This window comes from Culex quinquefasciatus, chromosome 3, assembly GCF_015732765.1.
Source record: "Culex quinquefasciatus strain JHB chromosome 3, VPISU_Cqui_1.0_pri_paternal, whole genome shotgun sequence".
NCBI lineage: Eukaryota > Metazoa > Arthropoda > Insecta > Diptera > Culicidae > Culex > Culex quinquefasciatus.
The window spans coordinates 51248828-51274955 of record NC_051863.1 but is presented as its reverse complement, the minus strand read 5'-3'; the positions used below and the strand labels follow the sequence as shown (position 1 = coordinate 51274955).

The 26128-nt window shown below is 40.3% G+C and overlaps 3 protein-coding genes across 3 annotated transcripts in view; 1 reads left to right on the top strand and 2 right to left on the bottom strand.

The window, feature by feature from the left end:
* Positions 1-7408, bottom strand: part of LOC6039793 (trophoblast glycoprotein) — a 74548-nt gene extending 67140 nt beyond the window's left edge. The window contains exon 1 of the mRNA XM_038266163.1: positions 6488-7408. The gene's annotated coding sequence lies outside the window, so the exon portion shown is untranslated. The remainder of the gene's footprint in view (positions 1-6487) is intronic.
* Positions 7409-8250: 842 nt separating this feature from the next.
* The window catches only part of LOC119770742 (sentrin-specific protease-like), a 23508-nt gene continuing 5630 nt past the window's right edge, over positions 8251-26128 (top strand). Inside the window, exon 1 of the mRNA XM_038266165.1 lies at positions 8251-8361. The gene's annotated coding sequence lies outside the window, so the exon portion shown is untranslated. The remainder of the gene's footprint in view (positions 8362-26128) is intronic.
* The window catches only part of LOC6039790 (polycomb protein Scm), a 21430-nt gene continuing 12090 nt past the window's right edge, over positions 16789-26128 (bottom strand). The window contains exons 2-5 of the mRNA XM_038266162.1: positions 24550-25023; positions 23570-24482; positions 22920-23506; positions 16789-18483 (exon numbers count right to left, since the gene is read on the bottom strand). Coding sequence (XP_038122090.1) covers positions 18343-18483; positions 22920-23506; positions 23570-24482; positions 24550-25023 — 2115 coding nt within the window. The 3' untranslated portion in view covers positions 16789-18342. The remainder of the gene's footprint in view (positions 18484-22919; positions 23507-23569; positions 24483-24549; positions 25024-26128) is intronic.

The window sequence follows — 26128 nt, the reverse complement described above, 5'->3', positions numbered from 1 at the left end:
GCAATAACTTATTACCGTCATCAGGGGTGACATTGGGTCTAGGGGGTGAGATTAGGTCATACAAATTTCAGCATTTTTGGTTGACCCAATCTCACCCCCAGACCCAATGTCACCCCTGCTGACGGTAATTTATGTTTTGAAAGTATTACGCAATTCGCAATTCGCAATTTTCAGTGTAAGAACGGGCCTTGACCGATCGGAGAGAGTTCGGTTGTCAAACGCGCAAGTCACGTCGTTTCGGGTTCCGCAAAAAAGTCGTTTCTATGGTGTACATGTTGTGAATTTCGGGTCGAAAATGGTCTTAATCGTTCGGTCGTGAAGTGTTCTTTCCGGGGATTATAAAATATTTTTTGTTTTTTGAAGTTTTATGTAGATTCAGACCAATTTAATTCATGGTCGCTTCTTTTAATTTTGGCGTGGTTTGGCAAGTGAGAGAAAATATAACATCTCACAGAAATACACACGTGAAAAGTGTAAGAGTGTAGTTGTTACCTTGCCGGAAGAGAAAGAGGAAAAAGGCTCTCTGCCCCGGTGTGAAGAAGTGCTTGGAGTTTCAGCACGAGAGCTTGTGCGTGTTTTCTCTTTGGATTTGAGAAAAAGAGCTGACTTTTGAGAGAGAGAGAGTGAGAGGCTCGTGGTCTCGTGGTGTAGTGTTGGTGCAGCAAAGTCTTGGTTGTGTTTGCGTGTGAGCTGGTTGGTTCGCCGATGACATTTCAGTAACAACATTTCAAAAGGGCGAAACCTACGATCCTGCCATTTCGGGAAAATCAACATTCAAAATTTTGCAATTCCGATCAATTCCTATTTCCACACAAAGGCATGAAAACCATCAATTTTGTCAAAACGTAATAGAAAATAGCAATAATTTCATCATAGAGAGCAATTTGAAATTAATTAAGGTGTTTTTGCTATTAAAAATTGAGAAAAACAAATTACGCCTTTTTGAAGAGCGTGCCTCCATTTTCGCCCCACCGTATTCGCCACCCACTCAACCAAAACAACGGTTTAGCCCGTCAGGTTACGCCGCAAAGCAAAAGTAAACAACAGATTCGCCCTTTTGTTTTTTGTTCATTTTTCGGGATTTTAAAGAAAAAAGTGGTGAAACAACTATTTTATCATTGTGAAACGTTACAGTCAGTGATAATACAGTGATATTTGCAACCTCAGTGATAAAAAAATGGTCTAGAAAGCCTTCAGAAGGAGTTCGATTCAGGCCAAGAATCGATACACCGTAAGTAGCAAGTTGGTTTGACGATGTGGTCTATATTGAAGTGACGTTCCTTGGGGTGTCCCCGCCGGAAGTGGGAGACATGGCACCTGACGACTAGGCCACCCCGCGACACCATCCTGCCTTCTCTATCTTTGCATAGCTTCAATGGTTACGGAGGCGATTATTTTGTACGGCATTCTTCCTAAACCTCCCTACACTAACTTTTTGTCCTGCAACTGCTAGACCCAGAATCCCCGGATGTTCCAAGAACCGGTAAATTATGGACCTTCATATCTAGATTGTGAATCCAGACCAGATCCGATACTACAATAATTGAAATTAAAAAGTTATGTATTTAGGATCATACAAATCTGTGTTTGTTGTGGAATTGTGGTCAGAGACATCAGAAACATACATTTTGATCCATTTTGAGGATTGTCAGGTTAAAATTCACTAAATTATAACGAAAATTTGGTGTTTCTAAATATACGTCGGAACTTGCAGAAAACACTACATTCGCCCTCGTGATTGGATGAAAACACAAGGGCGGAAACTCAATTTGGTTTGTTTTGATTGATGTTGTTGATTAGCCCTTTTGTTTTTTGCTTGTAAAACTACGTATTTTCGGAATTTTGTGATGATGGAGGGTGTTTTAGGATCAGTTTTGTTCGCTTTATATGATTCTGACAAAAACTCAGTTTACATCTTAGGGTTTCGCCCTATTGAAAAGTTGTTACTGATTTTTTTGTCGGAGCGCGCATCTTGCGACAGTGTTGTGCGTGTGTGCACTGCACACTGAGCAGTGAGGGGGGTTTGTGGGGCGGCTGATTGAAGTGAGCTAGATGTGGAGTGATTGTCCACATCAAGAGAGGCGGCTCCTCTCTCGGTTTCTTTGTTGGTGGCTGCATTTGATGGTGCGGAAGCGAGACTGCGATGGCATCAGCGCCGATGGCAGCCCCGCGTGCTTGCTAAGAGGTGATGGAGTACGGTTCAACGCTCGTCCGTCGCCCAGAGAGAAGGAGGCAGCATCGATCAAGTAAAAGGAAGGCGTCTGCGAAGCATGCTTTGCCCCGGGTGAGAGCGTTCTTTTTGTGTTGTGTGTTAAAGCCCTACTTGATTTTGTTCGTATTCTATTGTGCTTTATACTCATTCCAATCATGCAGCATTAGTTTTTAAATTATTTATATTTTTCACAGCTTCCTGGAATCATATTTAAATTAACTGCTAATATTTATTTATCTATTCACTAAATGATTTATTTATATTGTTATGTCATTCCTTGTCCTATTCCTAATCCTCAATTATATCATTTCCCCATATATTATATATTCGAATTGCATAAACTATCGATACTATAACAGCCATCTGGAGCATTTCTTTTTAAATTATTGTTATTTTTTACAGCTTCTTGGAATTATTTTCAAATTTAATGTCGATATGTTTATTCATCTATTCACCATATGATTTATTTAAATGTTCAAATTATTCCTTATCTTATTCCTTTTCATTTATCTTACCATTTCCTCATATCATATATGATCAAATTGCATAAACTAGTGTCGTTAGTTTATAACTATAACAGGAAAGGAACCATCTGGAGAATTTGTATTTTAAATTATTGCTATTTTTTACAGCTTCCTGGAATCATTTAGATTATATATATTATCATCACTAAACTATATGCTTATTACATAATACACTACAGACTCACACTTACACTTACTAACTTCCAAAACATTTAATACTTTACGCATTCAACCATTTTCATCGGCCCGATGAAATTCCCCCAACCCCCATTCCAAACCTCCCAAAAATATTCCGTTCACTTTTAAAAGTCGCATGGGTTCCCTGCACTTTTGCCACTAGTGAACAACAAAAACATCCCCTCCCAAATCCCCACGGGACTGTATGGGCGTAGCCTTGGAGCACAGTGTGGAAATTTCCGTTCTTGAATATTTTTGGATGTACCGGGCATCAGTCAAATTGTCTAAGAATATTGAATTGACCATTGTGGCACCCCCTACAGCGTGGTGCAGACCCGTTATGCTATGCTATGCTATGCTATGCTAAGAACGGGCCTTGACCGATCATGCACCAGGTTCCCGACGAACACGCACTGCCCTTACACCTACATCTTACCCTTGCTCTGAGTCAGTACGAGCAACACGCTAGAACACGCTTTGAGTGTTCGTGCCAGGCATGCACACCTTCTTTTCCGGTTACGCATTTTAACTCGGCCGGGGGTGGTACATTACGTAGGGTTTGATGTAAGTATAAGCGCCTAACCATTTATAGTGTGCCTATCAACTTTCATTAAAGCAAAAACTTTTTTATTTTTAGCTTGAATTCAAAAACTAATTGTTATTTACAGTGTATTGTTTTCTCCTGAAAATCTTCCCTATTGTTGAGTCATGTTTATCTGTTGCTATTTCTTTTGTCGCGGTGTTTTGTTACAATATTTTGGTCCTAAGCATTTTAGAAAAGTTTTTCAAAAGTACTATAGTAATAGTTGTGTTAATCCTTTAATCATTCCATAAATTGAGTAAGGGCTCGAACCTCACTTGCTTAAGAAAAAGGTGAAGTTTCAAAACAATGGACAGTGAAGGAAATATACTATGTAAAGAATCAATAGTAAAAGAAAGATAGTAATTTATGAAGTAGATAAAGAAATTAACAATAGTTAATAAATAGAGGTAACAAACATGCTTAGATTGTATTGAGGGCAATTTACAGGGAAGATGAGAAATTATAAAGAAAAGGCACATGATAAACAAAATTGACATCGCTACCAAATTAAGGGAAAGCAGACAGTTTGTTACAGCAGCATCAATTGGTAAAATAGATGAGAAAAGCGTTGAGAAAAAAGAGAATCAAATAAGTAAAATCGAAATCAAATGGAGGGTAGTAAACAGAAGCCGTTTTAAAAAATCAGTGAAACAAAATAAACAGAAGATAGCTGTTAGCTGAAATGGAAAGAAGAGAAACCCCGTTCTGCGATGCTCAGGTACATCCACAGCAGTTGACTCAACATACTGCGAATCAAAACAATACCGTCTACAATCACAAATTACTTCCCTTTCCCACATTGGCGCGCCCCTTTCTTTTAGCCGTCTCCACTCTGACCCTCGCTGGTCAAAGGTTTACGAGTCGTTTCCACAGGCCACCAGCTAGGTTACACCTTGTCATCATGATGACTAATCCAAGCCAACGTGGAGGTAATAAAATAGGACACTTGCAAGGAACCAGAGCCATGCTGTTTTGTCCAAACAGCACTACGGATGTATGTGGGCTCCTTCCGGGATGTTCCTCGCCTGGGTGTCAACCGACGAGTATCATCAGTATCATGCACCCTTGGCCTGCAAATACAGTTCTTTTAATGATGATCTTTTTGAATGAAAAAGGTACCGTGTACCCCAGAATCACTAGCGTGCCCAGGGTGGGGCAACATGGGGCAGTTGCCCCACCATCCTCGGAAATTTGTTCTAAAATTGGGCAGGGGGTGTCCATAAACGACGAAATTTTCAAAACTCTAATATTTTTGCCCCACCTTCCTTGAGGACCTGGGCACGCTAGTGCCCAGAATTAAACCGATTTACAATAATTATTGGTATGGTAATTTGTTATTTAAATTCTTCGGGATTGGAATTTGTCCATTCTGGGACAGCAATCCAGCGGTTGTGTTTCCAAAATTGAGCAAAATACAATTTTTGTGTTCCAAAAAAAAGTTTTTCAAGTTTGTAGATATTCCGAATGAGTAGGACGTTTCGATCTCACTAGGTTTTTTTGGCCAAATTTTCCCTAGTTTTTGTTTAATTGCATTTGAAGAACCATCTGTTGAAGATGGATTTTTGTGGCGTTCTTTTTGTGCTGTATTCGTGATCGTGTTCATATCATGCATGCGGTGAGGGGGGTCATTGTGCTAATGAATATTATTGCGCGGAAAGATGGATTTTTGTGGCGTTCTTTTTGTGCTGTATTCGTGATCGTGTTCATGTCGAATTATGTGGAAGGTGCGAAGCCGCGTTTTAGGATTCTTGTGTCTTTGTTGTTTTATGTGTGTTTCCATCTGGAGTATTAGTTTTAAAATTATTTTCATTTTTTACAGCTTCCTGGAATTATTTTAAATCAAATGCTTACATGTAAATTTGTCTACTCACTATATGATTTATTTAAATGTTCATATTATTCCTTATCCTATTCCTTTCCTGTAATATACCATCTCCTCATACCATATATGATCAAATTGCTTAAATTAACGAAACTTTCTAAAACAGCATGGGAACCATCTGGAGCATTTATATTTTAAATCACTGTTTTTTTACAGCTTCCTGGAATCATCTTGATTGTATTTATTATATTTATTATATTTATTTTATTTACTATATTTATTATATTTATTATTTATCATTATTACAAAACTATATGCTTATTAGATAATACACTACAGACTCACATTTACACTTACAAACATTCAAATCATTAAATACATTACGCACTTAACCATTTTCATCGGCCCGATGAAATTCCCCTAACCCCCATTCCAAACCTCCCAAAAATATTCCGTTCACTTTTAAAAGTCGCATGGGTTCCCTGCACTTTTGCCACTAGTGAACAACAAAAACATCCCCTCCCAAATCCCCACGGGACTGTATGGGCGTAGCCTTGGAGCACAGTGTGGAAATTTACGTTCTTAGATATTCTTGGTTGTACCGGGCAGCAATCAAATTGTCTAAGAATATTGAATTGACCATTGTGGCACCCCCTACAGCGTGGTGCAGACCCGTTATGCTATGCTATGCTATGCTAATTGCATTTGAAGAACCATCTGTTACCAAGCGGTTAGTGAAAAGGAAATAGTTGCAAGGAACACCAAATCTCTATGAACCCGCCATTCACACAAGTTGTAAAATTGTTATTTCGGTAAATAAAATGAATTGAATTGAATTGAATGAGTAGGACCATTGTAGATGTCAAAATGCCTATGATTTTTTTAAATGTTGCTTCAACATGCATTTGAACTGCTCGAAAATACAAAAAAAAAGTCACTTAGAATGACTTTAATATTGAATATTTTATTTGACAGATGCTTTAATTTCACACATTTTCAAACCCAATCAAAAATTCTTTACAAAATGTTTTTACTTTTATCACAACCTTAGAAATAATCCATTTGTATGGAACATGGCTAAGTTTGTCATGAACATGTTTGTTTTTCTAATCAACTCAGCGTAATTTAATGTTGCCAGTATAAAACTCAAATCAGCTCACTTCTCTCACCTTGACTGTGTGTTCTTCACTTGCTGCAACACCACCTGATGACTTATGCTGACTCCACTCTAACTTCAACACCAACTCCTTCTCATGTGCCCATATGGTACTCCACGCGGATGATCTGCATGCAATACCACCACCACCTATCAACCTTCCGAACTCTTCTGATCTCTTCAGCACTAATCCACAGCGGAAATGACGGGCAAGTCTTGTTCCATCCGACTTTTTTTTTCTTCAATTTTTCGTGGGGTACCCAACACTTGTGCGCCACTTCTTTTCGGGCGTTTCTTCTTGTAATATTAACTTCCTCGCGGTTCACGTACTTTACTCACTTTTGCCCTTTCCTGGAGCAAGTTTCCAAGTATTCCGCGGTTTTTCGATAGCTCACTCCCACTCCGTGCCCCAAATTGGCTTTGTTTGCACTAAATCACACTGTTTCGTTCTGTTTCTTCCCCCAAAAATATCTAGCAACCCTTTCCAGCGGAACCTTGCACAGCCTGTTGCGTCTCCCGTTCAAGAAGTGGTGACTTCATGGCCCGAACTCTGCGCAAAGATCGCTGCGGCGCACTGTGAAGTCGCATAAATGAGTAGGCGCAGAGCAGCAGCGGCGCGAGTTATCACGCGCACATCTTAAAATCAGTATGCACACACGCGAAACACTCACACAAACACCCCGGACTCAACAGGTATTCCAGGTGAGCTTGTATGGTTGGGACACCTCAACACAGCTAAGCAGTTTCGCTGGTATTGTTGTGCGGCACACCTCCGCGAGACCGCCGCGACTTGTTTGTTTCGGGCAATCTAATGACCTGCTCCGCACAAGGTGTGCAACGCCGCCGCTGAACGAGAAGCGGTCGCAGTAGTCCGTGTCCGTAGCGCTAGAAGAACCGATGAGAACTGAACGCATGCTGCGCGGTGTCGGAACGGAACTCCAAAGCCAGCCTGGCCGTGTCACGTCGCGTCAGGTACGACCGGATTGGGGAGATTTTTGGGTACAGAACAACCGGACCACGGTTGATTTTATGTTGCGCAACACACTGCTTGGATGCCATTCTTATGTTGGTGGGTGGCGATGTTGCTCAGTAGGCTTTTTTGTCTGAAACAACACCGTCCGTGTTGCTTTGGATACCACTTGCGCAGTACACGCGCGCCGGCTTGTATGCAAGCCTGTGCTTTGCATGCAAGATTGTGATAAGTTCAAAGTGATGGGTAAAATTATATTTTCACCTAAACATTTTGGAAAAAATACTTCAATTTGTTGAGAATATGATTTGAAATTACCATAGGCCGACTAATAATCCTTATTGTTTATGAATTTAATGACCTTTTTAATATAGAGAAACGTACGATAAGTTAAAATAACACTTGTGCTACTTGTATCTACATTATGAACATTCTGCCGAAATTTGATTCAGAAAATTGTGTTGTTTATATTTTTTTGAAGATTTTTTTTCATGGTTTCAAAGGATATTATTGTTAAAACTGGAAACCCTATTTAATTTGTTTTAAACAACACATTTTTTCATTTATATTTTTAAAAATGTCCAGATCAATTTTAATTTATACCGTCTTATTTCGTCATATGTGTTCGAGGTAAATAAAACACGAATATCCACGATTGGATTCCGTGCGCGTAGCGTCATCGCGTGTCGAGATTTGTTTCGTGCGATTGTGACATCATCTATACAGCTTCAAATGTCGCAGTACAGCGTGCAACATCAGCATCAACTGGTGCGTCACTGCAAGTTCAGCAGATTGTTTCTGGTTTATTTTGTTGCACGCCGTGTTATTTGCAAGAATGATTTCTGTGATATTTAGTGAAGGAAATTATGTAGTTTAAAAGTGATTGTAAGCGCAAATTTCTACAGGTTTTTCATTAGGTAATTCTTTGGAGAGAATCGTAAATTCATCGAATTTATTGATGTTAAACAAAGTTTGTATTTGTGGTGTTCTATCTGTTGTGAGAAAATTTCGAGAAGCTGTCAATTTTCCTATGATCGCGTTTTGTTGAATTTAAGCAAGTTGAGTAATGAATAAGCATGCTTTCATGTTCGTTCTGACGATAAATGATTTTTGAGCAAAAAAAAGGGCAACGCGAAACTTCAAATTCCTTTCTAAAAAGAACCATCATATGTTGGAAAAGCCCCAGCTCTGTGATTGTATGGGAATCTTTGCCTTGAGAAGGGATTTTTTCTAATCGATGTAGTGTTACGGCAAATTTTAAGAGGCAATTTTGGATCTCTTAAATGAACATACTAAGCGGTTCTCAATTAACACAACGTTAAAAGTAAAACGTAAATTACAGCAAATTTTAAGAGGCAATTTATAGAAAATCAAATTGTTCGATCTACAGCATGGCCCAAGGCGTTCACTATTGCAAGATTCCTCTACTCGAAACTATGTATCCGAAAAGCTTGAAACAGTGAGACTATCCAACCCCCTTTTTACATCTAGCTCCTATCCACCTCGGGATTCGAACTAACCACCTTTGGATTGCGAGTCCAACTGCCGGCCAGCGACTCTACCGGTGCAAGTATACATTTTCTAGGGAGACGACTCCTACACCTGGACTGACCTAGAGTCTAGGGTAGAGTAGTCATCAATGAGACATAGGGAACAATGATAAAATGGTTTTCACAAGTCGTAGTTTCAACCAAACTCATATTTGGGGGGAAAGTGTGTAACCATATTAAGAACGATCATGGGCGATCATCAATTTCCCCTAAATGAGCGAGCGCCAACTGGGTGAGGTGGTGAGTTTCGGAACTAAAAATTTAAAAAAATAGGTCAACTCTACATCTCCCGTAGACGATGATCGTGTGATATATTGACCTGGCCGAAACTCTCTCAATTTTCCGCTAAGTGCTTAGCAACCAGGGCACCTTGCGAGTAGGACTCGGCCTTGACCAATCAGAGCCGGCCACGAGTGAGCCATTTTTCGCGGTCAAGGTCTCGACCTAGTGTCGTCAAGGGCTCTCTGCCATTTGCTCCGAGATCGTGCGCTAGTGAAGATCACCAGCATTTAGGGAAGTGTAGTAGTTGCGAAAATTTACAAGTCTGCCAATTAGCCAAGCCGTTGAATTTAAGCCCGCGTGTGCAAAGCGAAGTGTATTTGGACGTGAGTTCACTCCCGAGTTATTGTAGTTCTTTTAATTAATTTAGATCACTTTACCAATTTTGTGAAATTAGGCCCAAGTCGCTAGACTAGCGTTTTTCCGCTCCCCCCCCCGCGGGCGTGTTGTTACAAACCAGAACCAAAGGTAATTAAATACATTAAATTAGGCCAGTGATCTAAGTTGCCCCGTTTCGCCCGTAGAACCTTCAGGCGAAGGTTCTTTCGGTAGGTTCTACACCCCACCAGCACCTGCGAACGTTTCACAACGCGGTGCAGCACTGTGAGGTAAGCACCACGCCACCGCGTGCTTCACACCGGAGCAGCCCAAGCAAGCCCGCACAGCGAACGAACCGTGCCTATCCGCCAGGGTCCGCCGAGAGTCCGTAGGAGGCCACACCATCCCCTCCGAGCCACAGGACGCGATCGTCGACGAGGCTCCAGCATAGCTGGCCCGCTGAGCCGCCCACGCGGCCACGTGGTGTCGTCCGTAGAGGTTGCCGCCATCAACCTTGAGCCACTGGACCACCATCGACTTTCGTCTACATCCGTTCGAACCGGCGATTGACCCGCGACACGTGGCCAGCAGCTTTAGCTCGAAGCACGAGTCCGTAGCGTGCCCGCCAACGCACGTGAGCCATTGGACCCAGCCGTTTCCAACCAGCATCGCTGGCGAACAATCCGACAACGATCGGCAGGTGAGTTGTCCGTAGGAGACGCGTCAAATCTCTGAGCGAGTGGACCTCACCGGCGCCTGGAAGTGCCAAGATCGAGTGCCACGTGTCCCAGCGAAGTCTCACCAACGTGGGAGTCCTGCCCAGTAGCAGCGTTCGTACCAGGCGGCCCGAGAGCCCGCCCAGACGTAGCAGTAGCAGATCAGCACCTGTGATCGCGAGTACCGGCCGGCAGCGTAGTCGTCAGCGGCGTTCATCCGCCGAGCAACAGTAGCGATACCGCGAGTCAGCAGCCGCTGCAGCAGAGCAACGTGTCCGTAGCGTGCCCGCCAACGCACGTGAGCCAGAGGACCCAGTCGTTCACGCCAGCCCAGCTGGCCAACTTCCGATCGAGAATCGGACAGGCGTGCGAGTCCGTAGAGGACGCGCTAAATCCTCGAGCCAGTGGACCACGCCGGCGACTGAGAGTGCAGCAACAACAAAAAAACAGCCTTAGGCTGTAGCAGGTCAGACTAGATTTAAGAGATCTCTCCCCTTACACGTGCACGTGACCCCAAACTGTAAACCCTGCCCCCCCTAGAGAATAAACAAGTGGATGTTAAGTTTAATTCTAGGCTTGATTCTTTTACGAAACGCACTTTCGACAGACTTGTGGTTTTTGAGTTCCTTGTTCGATATCTATCTTCGTTTTTTGATGCGCTTTTAATAAGTGGTTCTCACTTGACCTGCCCTGAGAAGCTGAGCCGGGTTCTCCAAGTAACACGCCCTTTCGCAGTGTAGCCTTCAGCTACACTAGCGCTTAAGCGAGAGGGTTTCCAAAGGGACGGTCGTTCCGGGTCATTGGTTGGCGGAAACAGTTGTGGTTGTTGCCCAAAAAACCAAGTTTTGGTTCCGTTCCATCACCTCACCAGTCGCTAATCGCATCCCCCCCAATAGAACTGTTACAAGTGTGTCTACTGGATACACTTCTGCCATAAGAGTGGCTTTGGTTTTGGAAGCTCCCTTGCAAAGTTTTTCATACATGTTTGATTCTGGGGTTTAAAAGTAAATTCGGGCAAAACATACTTTTTCCCTCGTAGGCTACCATTAACATCAAAACTTATAAATTTTCAGATTTCTTTCGATGTTTTATAGGATATGAGTTGGGCTACAATGTCCTTTCGTTAGATTTGACCAAACTTTAGGATATACCCAGAATCCAGGCCTTACTCATTGTTCCCCACTCATTTCAGTTTATGGGTAACAATGAGACACTTTGATTTTTCTTCATTAAACTTCTCAAAATCTGTAGAAATCTTTCAAAATATGTATTGAAAGTGATTTTGGCATATTTATTGAGTTTTAACTTTAAGCAACCAAAGATATAAAGTTATTTGTTCGCAATTCGCAATTTTCAGTGTAAGAACGGGCCTTGACCGATCTTATGCACTAGGTTCCCGACGAACACGCACTGCCCTTACACCTACATCTCACCCTTGCTCTGAGTCAGTACGAGCAGCACGCTAGAACACGCTTTGAGTGTTCGTGCCAGGCATGCACACCTTCTTTTCCGGTTACGCATTTTAACTCGGCCGGGGGGTGGTACATTACGTAGGGTTTGATGTAAGTATAAGCGCCTAACCATTTATAGTGTGCCTATCAATTTTCAGTAAAGCAAAAAAACTGTTTAATTTTTAGTTTGAATTCAAAAACTAATTGTTATTTACTGTGTATTGTTTTCTCCTGAAATCTTGCCTAATGTTGAGTCGTGTTTATCTGTTGCTATTTCTTCTGTCGCGGTGTTTTGTTACAATATTTTGGTCCTAAGCATTTTATAAAAGTTTTTCAAAAGTACAATAGTAATATTTGTGTTAATCCTTTAATCATTCCATAAATTGAGTCAGGGCTCGAACCTCACTTGCTTAAGAAAAAGGTGAAGTTTCAAAACAATGGACAGTGAAAGAAATATACTATGTAAAGAATCAATAGTAAAAGGAAGATAGTAATTTATGAAGAAGATAAAGAAATTAACAATAGTTAATAAATAGAGGTAACAAACATGCTTAGATTGTATTGAGGGCAATTTACAGGAAGATGAGAAATTATTGAAATAGATAAATAAAGAAAAGGCACATGATAAACAAAATTGACATCGCTGCCAAATTAAGGGAAAGCAGACAGTTTGTTGCAGCAGCATCAATTGGTAAAATAGAGTGGAAAAGCGTTGAGAAATTAGAGAATCAAATAAGTAAAATCGAAATCAAATGGAGGATAGTAAACAGAAGCCGTTTAAAAAATCAGTGAAACAAAATAAACAGATGATAGATGGTAGCTGGAAATGGAAAGGAGAGAGGAAACCCCGTTCTGCAACGTTCAGGTACATCCACAGCAGTTGACTCAACATACTGCGAATCAAAACAATACCGTCTACAATCACAAATTACTTCCCTTTCCCACATTGACGCGCCCCTTTCTTCTAGCCGTCTCGACTCTGACCCTCGCTGGTCAAAGGTTTACGATCCGTTTCCACAGGCCACCAGCTAGGTCATCATGAAAACCAAGTCAACGTGGAGGTAAGAAAATAGGACACTTGCAAGGAACCAGAGCTATACTGTCCTGATCAAGAAAGATCTAACAGGACTACGGGCGTAGTCAGTGACGCTCCTTCCAGGATGTTCCTCGCCTGAGCGTCAACTGAAGAGATATCATCAGAATCATTCGCACTTGGCCTGCAAAGATATTAAGTTATTTGTTATAAATATATGGATATTTTTCATTTTATTTTTTTTGTTTAACTTTTGTTTATTGAAGTTTCAAGTTGGAAAAATTGCTTATAAATGTATAAGGCAAGTTACCTGCAATGGAACAATACAAAAATAAGATGTTTTGCTAGAAAAGTATTGATGTTAGTAGAGTGTCTAATTACCCTGCCAAGTGCTTCTACATGCAATGAGACAGTTGAATAACTATGATTGTAGAGGTCCAGTCAATGTTAAATTTTATTCAAGTTAAGAATTTGGTATAACTTTTTTTTTCAAATTATCTTTTAACTCCATTGAGGTCACTACCGCCAACTGGGATAAATCGGGACTATAGTCTGGATAGGGAGAGTTCATTTTAAAGCATTGAATTTGGAAATCGGTGTGCTAATTTAGTTGCTCAAATCAAATATGAATTAAACAGTTGTCCCAATTCGTTAAATTTGTACTGATTCGCCCAGATTCCGGTACCCCAGAAAAAAAAAAAAATATTAACATTTAAATATTTCGAATTGAAAAAGAATCATTGATAAACGTAAAAAGAATACCAAATCTTTTAAACATATATTAAAAATACAAAATAAAGAATTAGACATTTTTTGGGTCTGTATACACTAAAATTTCAACAATTTTAATTCCTCTGAATTTCTATCGACTACTAAGTAATCTACAATTCCACTATTTTCACAACAGATTTTCCAGACGAAAAAAATGGAATAATTTGTCTATTTCGGGAAAACAGGGACAACATATAAACAAATCCCAGAAATCCCGGAATGGACGCACTAATTTTGAATATTTTAATTATGTCCAAGTACTTGAACAGGCCAAACTCGATTATCCGAAGGCCTTGGAAAAAATCAGTTCACGCAACTATTCGCAATTCGCAATTTTCAGTGTAAGAACGGGCCTTGACCGATCTTATGCACTAGGTTCCCGACGAACACGCACTGCCCTTACACCTACATCTCACCCTTGCTCTGAGTCAGTACGAGCAGCACGCTAGAACACGCTTTGAGTGTTCGTGCCAGGCATGCACACCTTCTTTTCCGGTTACGCATTTTAACTCGGCCGGGGGTGGTACATTACGTAGGGTTTGATGTAAGTATAAGCGCCTAACCATTTATAGTGTGCCTATCAACTTTCATTAAAGCAAAAACTGTTTTATTTTTAGTGTGAATTCAAAAACTAGTTGTTATTTTACTGTGTATTGTTTTCTCCTGAAATCTTTCCTAGTGTTGAGTCGTGTTTATCTGTTGCTATTTCTTTTGTCGCGGTGTTTTGTTACAATATTTTGGTCCTAAGCATTTTAGAAAAGTTTATCAAAAAAACAATAGTAATATTCGTGTTAATCCTTTGATCATTCCATAAATTGAGTAAGGGCTCGAAGCTCACTTGCTTAAGAAAAAGGTGAAGTTTCAAGACAATGGACTGTGAAGGAAATATGCTATGTAAAGAATCAATAGTAAAAGAAAGATAGTAGGAATTAGAAATTATTCAAATAGACAAATAAAGAAAAGGCACATGATAAACAAAATTGACATTGCTGCCAAATTAAGGGAAAGCAGACAGTTTGTTACAGCAGCATCAATTGGTAAAATAGAGTGGAAAAGCGTTGAGAAATAAGAGAATCAAATAAGTAAAATCGAAATCAAATGGAGGATAGTAAACAGAAGCCGTTTTAGAAAATCAGTGAAACAAAATAAACAGAAGATAGCTGTTAGCTGAAATGGAAAGAGGAGAAACCCCGTTCTGCGATGCTCAGGTACATCCACAGCAGTTGACTCAACATACTACGAATCAAAACAATACCGTCTACAATCACAAATTATTTCCCTTTCCCACATTGACGCGCCCCTTTCTTTTAGCCGTCTCCACTCTGACCCTCGCTGGTCAAAGGTTTACGATCCGTTTCCACAGGCCACCAGCAAGGTCATCATGAAAACCAAGCCAACGTGGAGGTAAGAAAATAGGACACTTGCAAGGAACCAGAGCTATACTGTCCTGATCAAAAATGATCTAACAGGACTACGGACGTAGTCAGTGACGCTCCTTCCAGGATGTTCCTCGCCTAAGCGTCAACTAAAGAGGTATTATCAGTATCATTCGCCCTTGGCCTGCAAATCAGTTCACGCAACTAGCAAACAAAGGAAAATGTATGCAGGCTGACGTTTCTGCAAACAAAGCAGGCAAACCGTCAAAAGGTGCGAGTTTGTTTGTCATAATCTAATAATTTAGCAATTTAGCAACTTCAAATAATGGAATCAAGAACAACATTTTTTTCTTCTTTTTTTTCTGACTTATAACATTAAAATAGAATTCTGCGAACTCATTTTAATTAAATTTTGAGTTGTATGGGTTTCCTAAATATTAAAAACATAATAACCCTCTTCAACCTAACCCCGCCTTTAGACGGGCTTCGATCTAAAAAATCGCCAAAAATCCATTTTTCAACCAATTTTTGATCTTTAAAAAGCATTGGAAAGAAGAACTCTTAAAATTTTAGAAAATTTTAGGGTTGGAAGTTTGACTTGTTTTATGTGACTTTGCCAATGTTTTTAAAAATGTCATTTTTCTAGGGGTCAACTTTGGCTGTGTTTTTAACTAACATTTCCTATAATTAAAGTAAAAAGAAGCATGCAGTAATTTTTGTAGTGTCTCAGACTATGCCTCTACGCAATGTTTTACAATTTAAATGATGATGATGCCATTCTATAGCAAGAAATGTGAAAAACAAGCAAAAAAAAAAATGAAAAAGTGACTGTAAAAACGTGAAAAATTAGATAGGCAAAATGTAATTATATTCGGTGGTAAAATATGCCAAATACTACCAAAAACAAACATGAACTAAACAAGATAAATGCAAATTAAAATACTAAAAATAAAACAAGAAAAACATAAAACAAGAGAAGTAAAGTTTTTCGTACAACAAAAGTTGCTCAAAATGACCTCCTGAACACGGGAAAAATAAAAACTTTCGAAAATAATTTGAGCAGTAGAGGCACAGAGAACAGATGTACATCTAGGCTCTAACTTGTGTGTAAACACTGTTGCACTAAAAAAATGCGTTGCATACAATCTTGCATCAAAGAAATTAGAGTGTGCAGGATACGCTTGGCGGCGCCACCGTCGCGGCTGAGAATACTTGACTTAACAATTAAAAAGGCTCAATAATTCCGAAAGAAAATTAATGTTAACCTCGTTTAAATAGAAAATTCGCTTCTGTATAATTCCAGTTGACTAAAAATAATGCAAAAATGCATAAACATTAACGAAAACCTAACAGAAATTTCATTCAAAAATGATTTTTCAAGCGACAACTTAAAATAGTCCCTTTACACATGTTATGTCCGATTTCGTTTTGTTTACCTTCTTTGGCGCGTAAAATTTCAACCCTCTGATGAAGGACAGTCAGACATTGGTCTGATGTCGTTCGTACGGAATGTTTTATGTAGTGATTAGATGGTCCAACGTTCTGCTACTGTAGGCTATCATGATTTTGGAAGTGGCGCCATCTAGGCGGATGGTGCACACCCTAGCTCTTTTCAACGTATTTTGGTTTGAATTTTTACACACGTTTTTCAATGCTGTTTGTTCATTGATATACATCTGTTCTCTGTGGTAGAGGGTTAAGAAAAACATAAAATCAGAGATTTTTTTTTTGCAGAACGAAAGTTGCGGATGAAACAACTCTTGAGCGATTTAACTTTGTTCACAACAAAATTGTCAAAAGTTGTTAGGGAAGTTGTCATCACGTTTCATAGAGTTAAAAACAACTTTGACTAATTTTCCACAAACATCACAAAAAACATCTGTCTCTATTTGATATCGTTTTGTATCCACGTGTTCCACAACATCCGACAGTCCGTGTCGCGAAAGGAGGAAGGATTTCACAGAGCGTGTGTTGAGATATTTCCAGTGGATGGCTTTTTGTGAAAAGTTTTTGATTTTTTGTGTTCTGTGTTCTTCCTAGGGTCTTTCTTCTTTATTTTATCAGTAATTTTCCTTTTATCGACTGCCACTTTGATACATTAACTGTACAAATCTACTTTTTTTGTTTGTTTGTCTGTCTCACATTTTGTTCAGGTTTCTAGCTGAAAGATTCCACTCGAAATAAGGGAAAAATTGATGTTTTTTTTTTGTTGTTGTCCAGGTGCTACCGTACTATTTAACTGTGACTATTGCGAAATGCATGATGTGAGGCTGAAATCCCTTTTTTAAAACTATTTTTTTTCTCTGTAAAATGACAAACAAAGCGTTTTTCTCTATGGCCTGACCGATGAAACACAAAACGATTGGGTGTTGATAAATTGTTGTTATTGCAGGTGTGTGTGTGTGTTTCGGAATAAACATTGTTACTAGAGTTGAAATGTTTTGATTTTTGCAAAGTGAAAGGTAAAGAAAGAGGAGGAAGGGGAAAACAATTATTGTGTGTTTCTTATACACCTAATGCAACAACTGATGTGAATATTCAAGTTCTGTTTTCTGATACGGAGAATTATTAGGTCATACACTTGTGTTGTAGTTAAGGGCTAACTGCTGTTTGATTAGTACTGTACTGCTTTATGAGTTGTTAGAATGAGTGTGTTTTGTGTGTGTATCGTTGTGTAATAAAGGTATTGTTTGGATACTTCTTCTATGCTCTGCTTTTACTCTGTTAGACATCGTTATTTCAGATTTATTGTTTTCGTGCAATGTTGAATAAATATTCTTTGCTGTGGTGTAGTTTTGTATTTTGATGCCGTTCTACTTGCTGTAAATGATGCTTTAAGAATATTGTTTACACCTGAATAAATGTAGCAAGAAACAACCACGTCTCGTTGAATGTAAATAATTCTTTCTATGGTAAACTAAACCATTATAAGCACTCATTTATTTTATTTACCTTTCTTGCATTGCTACCCAATATTTTGACAAAAGAAAGGAAAAAATCTACAAGAAAATAGTTTTAAAAAACAATAGCGCTGATACAAATATTCGCCTCCGGCGATCTGTCTTACGCTATAATGCCTTACCACTAGTTTAACGTGAATTTCCTTCTCTTCATCTTATTCTGTTCAACTGCGATGCCTTTGTTTGTAATCATAAATTATCTCACACTGTGTTCCGCAATCCACGTTGCATCGAGTTTTCTTGTATTTTTCGGGGATATCTGTTTGTTAAAGTTTTTTTTGTAAATCGCTATAATTTGGATACATTATAGTCAGCAAACGTAAAACCTACAAACAATGAGAGGTAGGAAGGAGGCGGGAAATTTTGGAAATTAACCAAATAAAATTAGGAATGGGGAGAGTAGGGAGGGGAGGAAGGGAAAATAATAGTACAAAATAAGGCCGGTTACATCGACGACATGTTGTGCCGGCGGCCCTTCACTCGGCTGACCAGGTTGCAGATTTTCAGCGCCGGGCCCAGCTTCAGGCCCATGTACTTCATCATCATGTCACTGTTGAGCAGCAGAAGCGCTTTACCGTCGATTTCCTGCGCATGGTTGAACGTGTAAAAAGGGGGAAACAATGTTTTACTGTTTGTTTTTTTTTTAATAGATTAAAAATGTCTTATTTACAGAGTGAATAACCAAGTTACAATAATTTAATTTGATGTACAAAACAAAATTCCTACTCGAAACTAGGTATCCGAAGGCTTGATTGTTGAGGCAATTGCAAACCTCTTTTTACACCTTAGCTTCCATTCACCCCGGGATTCGAACTGGCGACCTTTGCATTGTTAGTCCAACTGCCTACCAGCGACTCCACTGGGACAGGACCCAGGGAGACGACTCCTCCTACACCTGAACTGAGCTAACGACCTAACCTCTAGTTTAGACCGGGACCAACATTTACTTCCCCATCTGACGGAAGGCATGATCAGACAAATCTTGTCTCGAAAAATGCCACCGGGACCTTCTGGAATCGAACCCAGGCCGACTGGGTGAGAGGCAACTACGCTTACCCCTAAACCACGGGTCCCTGTTCATGTGTGCGTGCGACGCATCCGCGGTAATTGTCGGTATAGTTACCTCCACAGTTCACGCACCTGATGCGCGCTTTGGTTTGCACTCCGTTGTCCCCCAAGTCCGCCTTGCACGACATTGCACACTCCTTTTGTATTCCATATAAAAATTCCAGTGGCAGTGCGTGGCCGAATTGCTTACGCTGTCCGCTTTGTAAGCGGATGATTCTGGGTTCGATTCCCATCTGCTCCAACCTTCCAACGGATGAGGAAGTAAAATGTCCTTGGTTTGTTGTTAGGCCGTTAAGTCATTCCAGGTGTAGGAGTCGTCTCCATGCCATAAGTACAAACAACACACCAAACCAAGCCTACTCCGGTGGAATCGCTGGCGGCGGTTGGACTCGCAATCCAAAGGTCGTCAGTTCAAACACTGGGGTGAAAAGTTCCTTGGAGTAGAAAGAGGTTTGGGTGCTCTCCAAATTCAAGCCTTCGGACTCCTAGGTTTGAGCAGAAACTTGCAATAGAGACCACAAAAGACCCGGGGGTCGTTAATGTGGATGGTTTGATTTTTTTTTTGATACAAATTCCATAAAAAAGAATTACCTTATAATGCAGAATCTTAAAACGAAGAATCTTGAAATTTAAAGAACGGATTTTGTTTTTTGCTTGAAATAAAATAAACCAAAAGAAGGCTAATAATTATCATTAAATTTTCTGGCAGGAACATTCCAAAAAATTAAAAAATTAAAACTCAAGCATTTTGAAACTCAGAACAATGAATTTTTAAAAATTCATGGTTCAAAAAACTAAAATTTAACAATTTAAAAGCCAAAAAATAAGGTTCAGATCATCACAAATTAAAATATTCAATTATGCTACATACAATTTCAAAAGTACAAATTTCTGAATCTATAAAACAAAGAAATTAAAGTTCAAAAACCAAAATTCGCAAATTTAGAATTTTTTTTTTTAAACAGTTTGTACTCTATTGTCCGAAATTGTCGCCTTAATTTCTGATCCAATCAAATATTTTTATCTTTCTTAAAACGGGCGTCCATCTTGTGGAGAGATAGTTGCTTATTATTATTATCAGTCGATCTCGAGCAGCTAATCGCGCGGTTGATGAGCATGTTTCGTAATGATTTTGAGGTTTTTTGTGTTGTTCTCTTTTTATAGTTTTCGATAGAAACGGGCCGAATTTTGTTGAGACAAGCAAGTCAAATTGCTCATTTTTTGATTATAGGACTTAATCAGTAAAGTAAAGGTAAACATTGAGTGATTTCGCTCACTCTCATGGACATTGACATAAGGTGTGATAAAGAATACATTCAACGTTTACATTTGTTTATAGAACCTCATAAAAAAATTCGAGATAATTAAATCTTAATATAGAGCAATTCCAGCTCAAATCAGGATTTTTTCTGGTACTTTTGTACCCGACCCTCTCAAATTTCAATGAAACTTTTCAGACATGTTATCCTAGGCCTATATAAGCCATTTTTGTGTATATGGAGCCAATTGTTCTCGAAAATAACATTTGAGAAGGGCGTTAGTTATTTAAATATATTTTTATTTTGTAATTTAAAAATGTCTATATCTCCAAGCCGTTGCATCGTACCAAAAAGTGGTCAAAGACAAACTGAAAAAAATACACTGAAAGAAAAATACACACCACTTCCATGAGATTTTTCAATTTTTAAGTTGAAAGTTAAATTTGAAGGTGATGTCACGATTTTTTTTCGTTCAAAATGTTTGAGAAAATAGCCTAAAATGTTACAAAAAGACTCACGAAAATGCAGGTATGTATGTCACCCCTAAAAAAATACAAAAATCATTAACTAAAACTGTTTTTTTGAAAAGTGGTCTAAAAGTCAACATTTCCAAAAAACTGATAGTGGGAATCGATTCCCCAGACAATTTTACATAAAAGTCTCCGTATTGACCATTGTCCTATGTCCAATCCTTGTAAAGATACAGCGGTTTAAAAAATAAAAATGTTGAAAAATTAGGTTTTTTGATGGTTTTTTGCAATTTCTAAATGACAGACTTGATTTTTCAATCTCGAAAATATTTTTACCGGAAAGCTCGTCCAATTTCCTATAAGTTTGCCTTTAACAGCATTTGAATTGGATGTATGGGCTTACAGATATAAGCTTAATTACATTGCTCATAACTGAAGATGGTATTTTTTCCAGTGCTTGCTTAAATAAGCTTACGTAAATATTAAAACCAGTCAAATTAAAAAGCTGTCAGAGCCAAACTTATAGAAAATTGGACGAGCTTTCCGGTAAAAATATTTTCTAGACTGAAAAATCAAGTCTGTCATTCAGAAATTGCAAAAAACCATCAAAAAACCTATTTTTTCAACATTTTTATTTTTAAAACCGCTGTATCTTTACAAGGATTGGACATAGGACAATGGTCAATACGAAGACTTTTATGTAAAATTGTCTGGGGAATCGATTCCCACTATCAGTTTTTTGGGAATTTTGACGTTTAGACCACTTTTCAAAAAAAAAAAACAGTTTTAGTTAATGATTTTTGTATTTTTTTAGGAGAGACATACCATCCTGCATTTTTCGTGAGTCTTTTTGTAACATTTTAGGCTATTTCCTCAAAAATTTTGAACGAAAAAAAAAATCGTTACATCACCTTCAAATTTAACTTTTAAACTAAAAAATTTAAAAATCTCATGGAAGTGGCGTTTATTTTTCTTTCAGTGTATTTTTTTTCAGAAAGCCCGTCCAATTTCCTACAAGTTTGTCTTTGACCACTTTTTGATACGATGCAACGGCTTCGAGATATAGACATCTTAAAATACAAAATAAAAATATATTTAAATAACTTACGCCCTTCTCAAATGTTATTTTCGAGTACAATTGGCTCCATATACACAAAAATGGCTTATATAGGCCTAAGAAAAAAAAGAAGTTTCATTGAAATCGGAGAGGGTCGGGTACAAAAGTACCAGAAAACCTCCTGATTTGAGCTGGAATTGCTCTATAGCTAACATTCCCGTCCACTTCCCAGTGACTCTACCTCTGGCCGTAGCCATTTGAAAAGTTGCGAAGCAAGGAAAGATGGCTCCCACTCATCTTCTACGGCTCGTGGATGTAACTTATGGAGGTCTTGGCCAACAACGGAGTAGCAACTCCGGCGATAAAAACGACACGTTCTGGTTGATAGGTCGAAAAATTTAAATATTTTTTTTATTGGTCTAAAAAAAAAAACTCAATTTCTAATCCGAATCTGTAGTAAAATGTGTGTTTGTTTTGAAATGGTTTTGGTCACTAGCGTGCCCAGGTCCTCAAGGAAGGTGGGGCAAAAATATTAGAGTTTTGAAAATTTCGTCGTTTATGGACACCCCCTGCCCAATTTTAGAACAAATTTCCGAGGATGGTGGGGCAACTGCCCCATGTTGCCCCACCCTGGGCACGTTAGTGGTTTTGGTATCATTCCAAATTTCTTGACGTTGCATTTCTTGTCTTATGAATTTAAATTTATAAGGTTTTATAAGTTATTTTGAATTACACAATTTTAAAATTTTAGAATGTAAGAGTTCAATGTATTATAATTTACAAATAAAAAAAAATCGGAATTTTCCTTTTTTGTATTTTTTTGTTCTATTCCTATTGAATTCCAAAATTTTTAGAATTCTTCTATTTTTTAATTTGGGTTTTATTTTTAATTTTTTTATTTTAGCATATTGAATTTGGGAATGTAAAATGATTATGATATTAATAATAGATGGCGTAGATTACGACATAAAATGTTGGTATCTTCGACAAAATTGCTTTAATTGCTTTCTAGATGAGAGAAAAAACATCCAGACACCAAAACATCACCATTTTTCGGAAAATTTTATTTTCCAATTAATTTTAGGATCTTGATCACTGTGCAACGTTTTTATCAAAATCGCAAAAAAAAAAAGCAAAATAACCCCCAAACCAAAAATCTCTACTCACATGCTTCCGAAACAGATCGGCGTGCACCGCCAGCGACGGGTCCTGCGCCGCGATAAAGTGTATCACCTCCTCAATCGTCCAGTCACTGGTTTGTCCGCGTGGCATCTGTGGCACCGCCGCCGGCGTGACCACAGCCGTCGCCACCGTCGAAGTGCCGGTTCCCGCGGCCGGAACCATCGTGTTGGGAATTGCGAGAGGCGTCGTCGTCGCGGTAGCGACGCTTATCGTCGGTATAACGACCGCTGGCGCCGCCGCCACCGCCGACGAGGACGCCGAACCGAAGGGAATCGGGGCCAGGGCGGGCGGGATAATCGTACTAGCGGTGACTAGCAAGGGGGGTGTTGGGACTGCGGGGGGTGTCGGTACGGGGGCGATGTTCGCTGTGGGCGTTACGTGAGTCGCCGCCGGAGAGGTGGTGGCCTGAGCGGGGGATAGAGCGGACGCTGACGAGGAAGCGGCGGCGATTGCGGCGGCAGCTGCCGGAGCGTTGGACTCCGTTTTGACCGCGATGCTGGGTGGGGTAGGCGCGGTCAACGTGGCCAGCGGTGGCACGACCATCGTGGATGACGGCGTCGGTTGAACGGTGGCTGAAAGGTTGAGGGTTTTTGTTTTGGAGGGTAGTTTAAAGGGGGTTTTGGGTTTGCTCTTACCAACGCTGACGCTGGCGGCCACGGGAGACGAGGGTGGTGGCGGCGAGGACGAACTTGGTTCGTTGTTAGTGGTTGACGTTGCCGTCTGCTGCTCGACCGCTTTCCGCTTGGGCGATGGACTTCGGGGATGGTCCTGTTGTTGCTGGGATTCCCGCGAGGTTGCTGCGGCCTTCGGTGAGGACGCAGCTGTCGGCGGTGGACTCGCCGATCGTACGGTTGGTTCGGTTTTGATGGGTCTCTTCAGCGGGGGTGAGTGTACCAAACAATCGTCGCACTGTTCCGGGCCGGGTTCCAGCGTGATCAAGTGACTGCATGCCCTGCATGTCGTGCACAGGATCTCCAGAAACTGCGACAGACCGTTGTTTTCCTTCTGTCGGATGTAGGCAGGGATTTTGACGGTGAAGTTCTTGCCGGCGGCCTGCACGATGTGAACCTCTCCCTCGAGGGCAAACAACAGTGGAGACAGCTGCGAGTGATCCTTGGAAGCGTCCAGCACTGCCTGAATGCAGATCTTCGCCAGCGTGTGATGATTCGGTGCCGTCAACATCGCCGGAAGCTTGGAGCAATTGATCAGCGGGCCGCCCTTGCACCGACTGTGGAAATGTGCCGTCACTGGGCTTGCCGGCATCATCGAGTCCGGTTCGGAGATCATGGCAAACGAACGCGATCCCTTCGAGCGGGTACTGCTGCCGTCCATTTTGTTCTTCTGACCTGGCGGCTGCATCGGATGGCAACTTCTGGCACACCAACCCACCGGGAAGATATCCCGCGAATCGTACCGGCACCAGTAATCGAACGCACCTCGCCACCCATCGAACGTCACGTGGATCTGATCCTCCTTGACCGCGTCCACCGTTGCACAGCAAATCAGCTGCGGATTCTTCTTATCTACGGCCTCCAACTTTTGGCCAACCTGTTGAAGAGTTAGAGAAAGAAACAATTACAATTTAACCACCCCTCCACCTATCCGCTCGACAAACCTGAAACAAATTGCACTTGGGCGTGGGCGGTTCCGGCATGAAGACGTGCGCCGGTGCCATCGTGGCCCCGTTCAGCGTCTTGAGCAGAAACGTCGGCCAGCTGCTGGCGTTCATCCGGAAGCCGAGCGGGGGCTGCAGCATCTCGCCCGTCTGCTCGCAGTGCCCAATCGGGTGGATCTCGTTCGAGTCGACCAGCCGCCAGAAGTCGTTCTTGTTGTCGCTGCCGTCGAGCCGGAGCCGTAGCCGCGAACCCAGCACTCCGACCACGCTGGCGATGCAGGTCGAGGTGACGTTGCGCGGGTCGAGCGCTTCCAGCTTCATGCCGATCTTGAACTCGTTCGAAGGCGGCACGACGGCCTGCTTGAAGCACTCGGCCGGCGCCGGGACGCTGCCCGAATCGCGCAGGTACTCGGTCCAGTCGAACACGTGAAAGCTTTCGTACTGGAAGGGACCGGTCGTGGTGGTGGTGCTGACCTGTGGGAAGGCATAGGATGATAATTTAGTGTATTTGTATTTAGGAAAATGCAGTTGTACGACTAAATATTAAAAAAAAAGAGTCCATAGACTGGTTAATCTTTAGGGGGTACAATCCGAGGTCAAAAACCCCTACAACCTTTAGCTTGTTATAGCTATAGAAGTACCGGTATTAACTAAAAGGAGTTTTTGGAAGACAGACCCACTGAAGCTTAGCGGGTATGATCTGGGGTCCAAAACCGCTGACCTCTGACCTTAACTTCAGAGAGTTCTTCGATGACCCGTAACATCCCAATATAAGCTACACGCACTGCCCGGGCAGACGGTAATAACAAAATTCATGCCATTTCAATAACAAATACTGTTAAAATAAGAAAAGTGCTATGGAATCTTCTTGAAAAGTCCATTTTTGCATAAGGATTTAATAACAGTTTATGTTATCATAACAAAATTTGTTATTGTTCTGATATTGGTTGAAAGCCAAAACAACTTTAGAATAACATTTTTTGTTATGGAAGAATATCTTCAAATGTTATTGGGATGATCGGATTAGTTGTTAAAATAACAAAAAATAATAACAAAGATTTGTTCGAAGAATAACTATAAATGTTATGAGTCTGTTATTACAATAACAATCCAACAACAAAAAATTCATAACAACGAATAACAAATCTTGTTATAAATAACATAAAATGTTATTGGCATAATATTTTCAAATATCAAACAATTTTATTCCCAAGTTATTTCCGTCTGCTCGGGTGTAGCCTTCCATTCTCACTGTAGCCGAATGGATAGGACCTGTTGTCAAAATCTTGAAAATTCGACTTGTTGAATACCCGGAAGTTTCGAATGACCCAGGGCATCCCAGATGTACCAAAATCATGCTAGCATAACATAACTAAACAAAATGCAATTCATATATTTTTAAAACATTCCCAAACATTATTTAAAACTAAGGATTCTCGATATAAGTCGAAATTCCAGGGTGGCCACTCAAACCCATTTTCGAATTCCCGACTTTTCCAGAACCACAAATAAAAGGCATTTATTACTCAAATCATGATTGCAAATCAGAAACATTTCATGAAAAAAAGTTAATAATAAC